General features: G+C 35.5%; 2 protein-coding genes across 2 annotated transcripts; both read right to left on the bottom strand.

Annotated features, from left to right (window-relative positions):
• Window positions 1-308: 308 nt before the first annotated feature.
• LOC140762435 (ferredoxin C 2, chloroplastic-like) lies at window positions 309-5,371 on the bottom strand. Its single transcript, XM_073100235.1, has 7 exons — window positions 5,194-5,371; window positions 3,320-3,562; window positions 3,161-3,224; window positions 2,504-2,592; window positions 1,178-1,246; window positions 1,005-1,049; window positions 309-627 (listed from the first exon to the last, which is right to left on the bottom strand). The coding sequence occupies exons 2-7, from the start codon at window positions 3,551-3,553 to the stop codon at window positions 583-585; spliced, it is 546 nt and encodes a 181-aa protein (XP_072956336.1). The 5' UTR covers window positions 3,554-3,562; window positions 5,194-5,371; the 3' UTR covers window positions 309-582.
• Window positions 5,372-7,240: 1,869 nt separating this feature from the next.
• LOC140762436 (protein GOS9-like) lies at window positions 7,241-8,275 on the bottom strand. Its single transcript, XM_073100236.1, has 3 exons — window positions 8,151-8,275; window positions 7,858-8,049; window positions 7,241-7,725 (listed from the first exon to the last, which is right to left on the bottom strand). Exons 1-3 carry the CDS (start codon window positions 8,199-8,201, stop codon window positions 7,486-7,488), a joined length of 483 nt encoding a protein of 160 aa, XP_072956337.1. The 5' UTR covers window positions 8,202-8,275; the 3' UTR covers window positions 7,241-7,485.
• Window positions 8,276-9,309: the final 1,034 nt, after the last annotated feature.

Below are 9,309 nucleotides of genomic sequence, written 5' to 3'. Positions count from 1 at the left end.
TTAAATATGCGACACTTTGATTGCGAAGAAGGCTCACTTAATCTCTTTCAATAATTCTTCCTATATAACTAAATATGAGCACCCAAAGATCTGCCACCCAGTCAGTCTTCAGGGGCATAGGATATCATCTTTGATGACAACATCCCCAATTGTAAAGAAACTAGACATGTTGAGACCCACAGAAGAAACTAAGTATGATGCTGAAGCTAATTTATTTGGGTCCAAAGTAAACTCTATTGTAATATAATTTCTTTTAACGGTCAGTTAGCATATCAAAAGTTTAAATTAACTATAAACGCAAAATGATCTTAATACTCTCAAGAAATTAAGAGATTTTTTATGCAGACTCCATGAGTTCACAGAATAATCATGCTTCTGAAGAAAGCCAGGAGAGGATAAGATTATGAGATATCATGTTCAGTATATGCATCTTTGAACATATTGTTTCCAGTTCCGTTGATATGACAAAAAGTACAGCATTCCATGTATGAAATTGGATACAAAAAGACAAAAAGAAAAGAGACGGCTCTGAACATATCCTATTTGTCTTCAATTACACAGACGGGCGGTTTGATATGCAAATCATTCATCACCCATGGCCAGCTCCAGTGCATAATCATCCCTTTCCTGCAGATTAGATAGATCATGGCTCAATTATGACCTTTAAAAATATGCTTCTGAAAAAATAAGTAATGCTGCAACTATCACAGTAATGTTCATATCTTTATGCATGATATGCAAAAGAATCTCACAAGCAGCTATCTGGAATGACACAAAACTTGTGGCCACATGAGTAAAATATGATCGACTATAAACATAATAACACTGATGAAATCAACGGAAGATAAGTTACTCATTCAAAAAGTTAGATTTTCAGATTGTGAGGGAATTTTGAGGTACCACAATCTCAAGATGTTTTGAGCATTTAGCAGCATAAGAAATTTATTGCCCTTTTTTAATCTAGTATCATCTCATATTTTCACATATGAAACACAAAGACTCACAATCGGTCCTCGTGCAAAATATCTTCCAAATTGGAGCCAATATACCTGCAGAAAGTGAAAATATCATGTTATAAGTGGTACACTGGTGTTGGCATAGCATAGTTAGCTGTTCTTAGTTCAAGTATATCTAGGGAATTTCTCTAATTGCATGATTGCCTCTTAAAGTGTGCTACCTCATCCTCATCTTGAGTTTCAACTTCAATATCAGAAGATGGGAAGCCAACACATAACAATGCATAACCCTGAAAAGAATGTCAAAGCAATTTTGTCTTAATCTTTAAGATGTTTCAATCTTCTGAGACATACTACAGATGCAGAAAAAAGTTTATAATACCATAAAAAAAGGATAATGAAGAGCATAACCTAATAGAAAAGATCAAAGTTAATGTCCTGCACACTTCAATAACTCTAGCAATGCGGATTATAACAGAGGAAAACTACAGAAAAGGTAATGAAGTTGAAATAGTGAGAATATTAACTAAAATGACATTCTATAGGTACCTGGATAGGGCCTTATGTATTAGCGTAAGCGTAAATCAGTAAATTCTCGTTTTTAAAATCAACGCCTAAAAATCTCAATGTCATGTCAGCTGTCAGGAAAGTTGTTTCAATCTTAGGATCAAGTCCAGGTCTTCATATCGCTTGTTATGGATTCCCAACAAGGTGAAAAACTGAAAAATAACCTAGAACAATAATACTGATACAGGTAATTACATATCTTCCTTTTTCTTGGAATTTTCATAACTAAAAATGAAAGATTTGTGGTCCTCTAAAATAATATCCCAATAATACCTGGGGTAATAGACATACAATGGAAAGAGAAAACGAACTGCTTACGTATTCTTCTATGGCAAATGTAATAAATGAAGTGAATTTTCTGATTTTCTGGATAAGAAACCAAGATAAAACTTAGAAGACTATACTTTCCTCATAACTTTAAGATTTTACAATGGGGTAGTAGGTAACAACTAACAACTTTCGGGGGGAGCTTTTAATTTTTCAAATGCTCATGCTATTATAATTTTAAGACAACATCCACATTAAAGCTTTAATGTTGCACCTATACTTCTATTTTAAGCACTAAAATATCATCCAAGACACGGGATTGTTAGTGAATTTGGTATGTGAACTTCAAAAATGTCGAAGCCTAATTTCTCTACCTCTTATGAAAGGCTAAACAGGTAATTTGCTACAAGTTTACTTGCAGTTCTTCATGCACTATGTATTCATCACCTCGTAGAGTTTCATCCATTGGCCTAAGGTATAACTGAGAGGGTCATGAGTCAATGAATCTCAAATAACATTTTTCCTTTTTCTTCCTTAAGCAGCAGCCCATCTATATATTTATGCCCATGTTGATAACGAACACATAATTGAGATAAACTTGGAGCTCAGAATATAGGTCTTAAGGCATAGAATGAGAATGCCAAGAGAGCCTAATTGTTATTATTAAGGACAATCTTTAGAGCAACTAACACAATGAAATAAGTGAAATGAACCTTGGATCTTAGTTCCGCAGATATTCCAAGAGCCTCAGGTTGTCTAATTTGTCCAGATTTAATTCGGACTGCACAGCTGGTACAGCAACCTGATCAGGAAAAGATAACTGATAGTAATGCATCTAGTTGTAATTACAGATAAGAGGAAAAAAGATAAGTGGATCAAAACTTAAAGAGATGCAAATTACGAAGCACATTTAATTGTATGCATGATGCATCATCTTGTTTTTCCTAGTGCATTAGTAGGAACTTCTGACCCCTTACTAGGTTACATCAAGCAAGGATGAATTTTAGCTAAACAGACACTGAGAGTCACACCTATTTTAAATTGAATTTCTTAGGTAAATTGGAAAAGATTAAGCATAACTGCTTACAATGATAATATACTGATGCTATCATGGCATCATGAAGATGGACTTGTTTCTTTAAAGGTGGAACACTTGCTAAATTTCTATGATTAAGCTCTGAGGCAAGCTCCACAAATTGTGAGTAATTTGATCTGAGGTATCCATATTGGACAGAATGCAAAAGCAAGAAACGAGTGAAGACAATAGGGAAGGAATGCTCATTGAAAGCAGGCATTGAGCATAAGGAAATCACAGAGCTACTTGTTTAGAAGTGGATGACATCCAAACACGATTCACAGAGGAGTAGTACCATGGCGGCAGGCAAAGGGAAGGGATATGTTCTGGGATTCGGCGGTGTGTAGGATGTATTGATCCTGCGGATCGACAAGCAGAAGCAGTAGTAGGTGAAAGAGAATATGAAAAGGAAATAATTGTGTTACTTCATTGCTATAAATATACATAAATATACCTCAGGTACGACGAATTGATGAACGACTCCATGTTGACGGTCGTGGACAGTGACCTGGTGAACAGGGACTGAGCATAATGTGGCAGTGGGCTGGGCGACCTGCTGCACCTCTGATGACGCATTGACCTCTAAATTTCTCCTGCCGCTTGATTGACGTCCATGACGGCAGAAAGGTGATGCGGGAAAGGAGTGATAGTAGTTGCATATAGGGAGGATTTGGAGGCCCATGGTCATTTTTACACACTGTTTCAATTTTCACAGCTGACAGTCAAATACTATCCTCTCCTAGCTCTTCAGAATAAAAGGGCAAAAGAAGTAATGCAAGCAGCTACATTAAACCATCTCCGAGCACATAGAAAAGGTAAAGAAACAAATGATTCAACACTTCCTCTAAGAAAAAAATAGAAACAACAGACAGAGAATGTCAAGACAGGAGTTTAAGAAAATAGAAATAGCCAATAAGGCAATAAGAGATATCAACAACAACAACAAAAAAATGAGACAACAGTATATGAGCGACATATATAAACAGCCATCAAAGTACTAACAGGTAGATAGGTGCACGCGGAAAATAAACTCATAACAAATGCAATAAAACCCTCGTCTAATAGGAGGTTAACACAGCACCAGACTCTGACTAGTCCACTTGTACATACTACAGACTACTCTAGCTATCTAACAACTCAAATAAATATTGGATCCACATATAGTGATACCAAGACCATAATCACTGCAGCACCATTAACTATAATTAACAGATAGCCAACATAAAATCATAATAGTTGAAAATAAAGAGCGTGTGGTTGAATATCTGTTGGCTCCAGACTTCTAAGGACGTTAGGTGAATGATCCTGCGCCATGTGTGGCATCCGAGACTCTTTACTCCGAAACACAACTTGGGGTCCCTTATACTAGACACATTTTTCGGGTACTTGCTGGGTTTACAACCATATATATGTATGTGTGTGTGTTCATAAATAATAACTTTTGTTTGTATGGAATTTAGGGTCTAAATATAATGCATAATAATAAATGTATTCTAATTATTATACATACATGTACAAAAATTGTAAAAAATTAAAAATAAGCGTTCAATATCTACAAATTATGTAATTAAACTGCGAAACAAAAAATACAAGTATTATGCATCTGCGAATTACATAATAAAACTATGAAACTCGTAAAATTACAAGTATAAAAGTGACATACATTAACTAAAATTTGTGAATTATGTTTAATAATCACGAATAAGTAATATTCTAGCGGAAGAAGAATTTTTTTAAATTAATATAGAGTATTTCCATGTCTAATCGATTGTTTTATTTGGCGAAAGAAGATGAGAATTTTATATTATTATAAAATACCAGCATGTCTAATCGACTGTAAAAGAAAACTAATAAATGATTTGTACAACTCACTTCCTTATATGTGCTGAGGGAAAAGTTTGGAAAGAATATTAATACTAAGCCTACCATGTAAGATAAAACTAAAACGGGAAAATAAAAACCAACTGTGTTTTTCCGTTAAATTCACTCATAAATTAGCAAATATGAAAACAGAATTTAAAACACAAACATAAATACCTGAATATAGAGAAAGAATTGTTTACTAGGTTGGGCTGGTCCAAGCCAAGCGACAGAAGGGAGAGAGGCAATTAGCTGCAAGGAGAAGGGATGGGAGAAAACGGAGGAGGGGAATGGGGAGAGAAAGAGGGAGAGAGGAGCAGGGCAGAGTTAGGATGGTGGCGGCGGGTTCGGTCCGAGGAAAGGAAGAAGAGGAGGGGAAGGAGTAGAAATTAAGAGAAGAGAGTGAGAGAGTGAAAGAAGCACACAGAGAGACTCTAGATAAGAGTAGTAGAGGAGAGAGAGTCTCACCTGTCCTCCGGCGTGATGGAGACGCACCGCTGGTGACGACGGAGTTCGGATTGGGTTGGTGAGAGAAGCCGAGAGAGAGAGAGAGAGAGAGAGAGAGAGAGAGAGAGAGAGAGAGCGGGTGTGCGTGTTCGAGAAGACTGATAGAGCGGTGAGCCGGTTTTTCGGGGTTCGCTGGATAGGAGGGGATAAAGATAATATTATTAATTAAAATGAGAACAATGGCATTCGCATTTACTAGAGGGGAGTGTAGACGAGCAGAGCATGAGCGACGCCGTACACCAGCTCAAAAGGGCCATTGCTCTGGGCCAGGAGCAGCATGAGCCCATAGGTGATTGTGCCATAGTCCACTTTCTCTTTTGTTTCCAGGAAAATTTGTATATAAGTTTTATATCGTAATAATAATTTACATCCTATTTTTTATTATTTATAAATTGATAAAAAATATTCTGGGTTAGGTTTGAACATCGTGAGAATTGAAGAAATATTTTATTTTTAAAATAACTAAAATGCTCTTAGTATATTTTGGTTGAAGATATTTTGATAATTTTTTTATTATAATTAACTTAACTTAGACATTTGATTAAATTTGGCTACCTAATTTAACGGCAGGGTATTTTTTATACATATTCGCTAAATTATAAGGTTTTATTTATAAATAGTGAAAATGAATAAGGTTATATGTAGGTTTTCCTTTGTTTTAATAGTCAAGTGTAATATGAAAGAATAGGAAATAATATTTAGACTTTATCACAAAAAAAAAAAAAACAAAGCTTTAAATACATTTTATCTTTCGTACTAGTACATAAAATTATTTTATATTCATGTATCTAAAAAAGTCTCAAACTAGTTCCTGTATTTATGACTGAACATAAACCATTAATTTTTCTATTTAAATTAACGGGGACATTCGAAGAATCTTAATATCTAACTTTTAAGATATATCTTCTTTTGTTCTTTCATTTCATTTTCGTGATTTTTATTTTCTCATTGGATATATGAATGAAAGCTTATAAGCGGAGCAGCACGCCAGCACAGTGTAAGTTGAAATCAAGCAATGAACTAGTAGGTACTTCACATTTATGCCATGTCTCTGTTTTCCTCATGGAGTAGCAGGTACCTTATCATTTTTATTTTTTGGGTCTCAGTTTGAATACCTCCACTTTCTGTGTGCAACCATGAATTCAAGATAGCATCAGAGATTTAAAAAAGAAAAAAAAAGAAAACTGTTGTCAGGTTTGCAACAAGAAGAAACGTCCTTTGTATAATAACAATGTTAGTAACAGATGCTTCATACTTGTAGTACAGTTTCTGGTGCAACTCCTGTTTACAGTAGCTTTGTCCATTAATTGTGATGATTCACGTCATAAGACTATAGTTTCTCATGGTTTAATTTAGTAGCTGCACTATTATTGTACTCACTCTGTTCAATTATACTACTACTAAGTTCATCAGAATTATCTTTTAAAAGGTTGATGATCCTGATTTTGATGGTGATAATGGAACACTAAACATATCTGATGGATTCATACACTTTAGAACGAATTTGGGGGAAGCTTTTTATTGATATCTGTCAGCTTTTTAAGACCTGCTACATTTGTGCAGCAGGTGTGGTATTCCTTGACAGATAGCTGTATACATAACTCATTTGAAACGATGACCCTCTTATGTCTTTATATAGACATCCAAATCTCATATTCTTCTCCTAGTCAAATTCGAGATCTCTTTTATCTCATAATTTAACTAGAAGATCTCTCATACCATTTTTTTTTTTTTCATTTAGGAGGCTAAAGACAGATAAATTAGTCTGATCTGCCAGACTAAGACTCCTAATAAGAAGGCACATTCCAGCAATGTCAGATCTTCTTTCACTTACATTATGACTCCCTGTCCAACAATGGTACTCTGTCTGATAGGAGCTCTATGCCTCTATGGCAAGCAAATTGCTGGGCTCACACTATAAGCTTTTCAATTCAATAAATTCTCATTTTTTGTATAAGAAACTAAGCAGTATATCTATTATTTTCACATCTCCATCCCACAATGTACGTAATGGAAATACACATCATAGTTTTATTGATCGACCAAGAATAACAATAGATAGAGTATAGAGTCTCCTTATTTGTTACAATACAGAAACGAAAGCACAACTGATATATATATATTTTTTACTATCTTAACAAATTATCATTCACGGATAGGATATTATCTACGATGATGACATCCCCATTTATTATAGAAGCCAGACAAGTGGAGACTCTCGCCCTTAAGGAGCTAGGTAGGCTGCTGCCAAAGCTAATTTGGGCCCAGGTAAACTCCAATTGCATCAAGAAGTGCACCAGATCGCCCAAAGAAGCCTACAATCTGACCCTCTTCCAGAGGAGCAGAGAAAGGAGTACCCTCTTCTACACCATAGGGTCCATAAGTACTGCTTAAATTGGTGCCAAAAGTAAGCGATCGAACCACATTTATGCTCTGTAAATCACCATAGTAGCCTGATATTGATGTAAGAAACTCCCCTTCTTGCAGAGTTATCTGTGAAAAACAAGCAACGAGGTCGAAGAAATATAACAAAATTATCTATTTAGTCCAAATTTCAAGAACAAAACATATGCGGAGGAACGGAAGAGTAGAGCTAGCAAAATTAAGATGGCAGTTGATATATACCTCATCGAGCTCTCCTCCATCGCCACCAAACTGAGAAGTCCATTCAACGTTTCCATCTCTCTCGTACAAGATCTGGATGGCATCAATGGCAGCTCCATGGCGTACTCTGACAGCCAGCAGCCTCGTGGCTGCTCCCATATCGAACGGCTCCCCTCCATCACCACCCCACTTTCCCACCTTGATGACTCCGGCCTGCATGCATGGATAATTAAGCTGTCAGATATCATCAAAACAAGATGGATAACTACTGGGAAAAGTATCGATTTAAGTATATATGCTGGCATATTATTCACCATATCTTCTGACACTCGCTGCTGTTTACGTGATGGAACGGACGGGTGCATGGTGGGGTATTTATACGAACCGAGACGAATAGCAGATCCGACTTATTCTTGCTTGCTGACAAGTTTCTGAGCTGGAAAACGTACTTTGCCTTTCAACACGATAATCAAAGTGGAATGGAAAACATCGTGAGTCAATCATCCTACCTTAGTAGTGTTTTGGTCGCCAACGCCTCCACCAAAGTATTCATCTTCTAATGAGATAAATATCAGGATGAAGAAAGAAGAGAGCGCCCAAAGTTTAACACTCAGTTTTTCCAAGAGAAAACTTGTCTCACGTATATGATGAGAGATCACTAAAACGTGTTTTGGGTGCATATACTTCTTTGCCTAACTTACGTGATGCATATCCAAGCTGACACATGGATTAATCTCACCTACTTATGCCTAGTCAGCATATATGCAAAGTATCATTGTCGTACGTGCTTATCTTGAATCGATTTATTATCATTTTGAAATGCATGCTGTCGTGCGAATAAGCTCTATCTTGGACTATTATTACATGCTTATCTTGAATTGGTTCCCTTTTTCCCCTCTCAAAATTGGATAGTGTTAAGACTACTTAGACAAAACTCTTATTTTAATATAAGTCTCTTTATATTTTATATTAGTATAGTAAGTAAATAATCACTCTATTGTAATACTGGTTTACTAATTCTTACTCCTCTTTCTATGTGCTTTTCTTATCTAATATTTTATATTTACTAATTACTATTTTATTCTTAAAAAGACATCATTTTAAACAACTATTAATTAAATTATTTTTTCTCTTTTTTGCTATGTCTCTTCTCACTCTTCTCCTCATTCATTGTGTTTTATATTTTAGTTATTTGTCAAAATATCTATACTTTTCATGTCAAATGAAGCGTAATAATTGCATTACTATACTAGCATATATCTAAACACCATAATTTTTATAGTTTATACTAAAATAACCTCTTTTATACAAATATACAAAGGGCCTTCATGCCTTGAACTGCCACTTGGAGAGTTACTTTTGGCTCAACTTCAGTCAGCTTAATGACATTTGCCGTTATAAAACAGAGGAGTACTTTCACACTGCAGTAAACAAATTTAATGTGATGCCAGACTCTCTTCCAGACTTGGTATT

This window comes from Typha angustifolia, chromosome 7, assembly GCF_048772165.1.
Source record: "Typha angustifolia cultivar Huaian chromosome 7, ASM4877216v1, whole genome shotgun sequence".
Classification (NCBI taxonomy): Eukaryota; Viridiplantae; Streptophyta; class Magnoliopsida; order Poales; family Typhaceae; genus Typha; species Typha angustifolia.
This window is presented reverse-complemented; position numbering and strand designations above follow the sequence as displayed.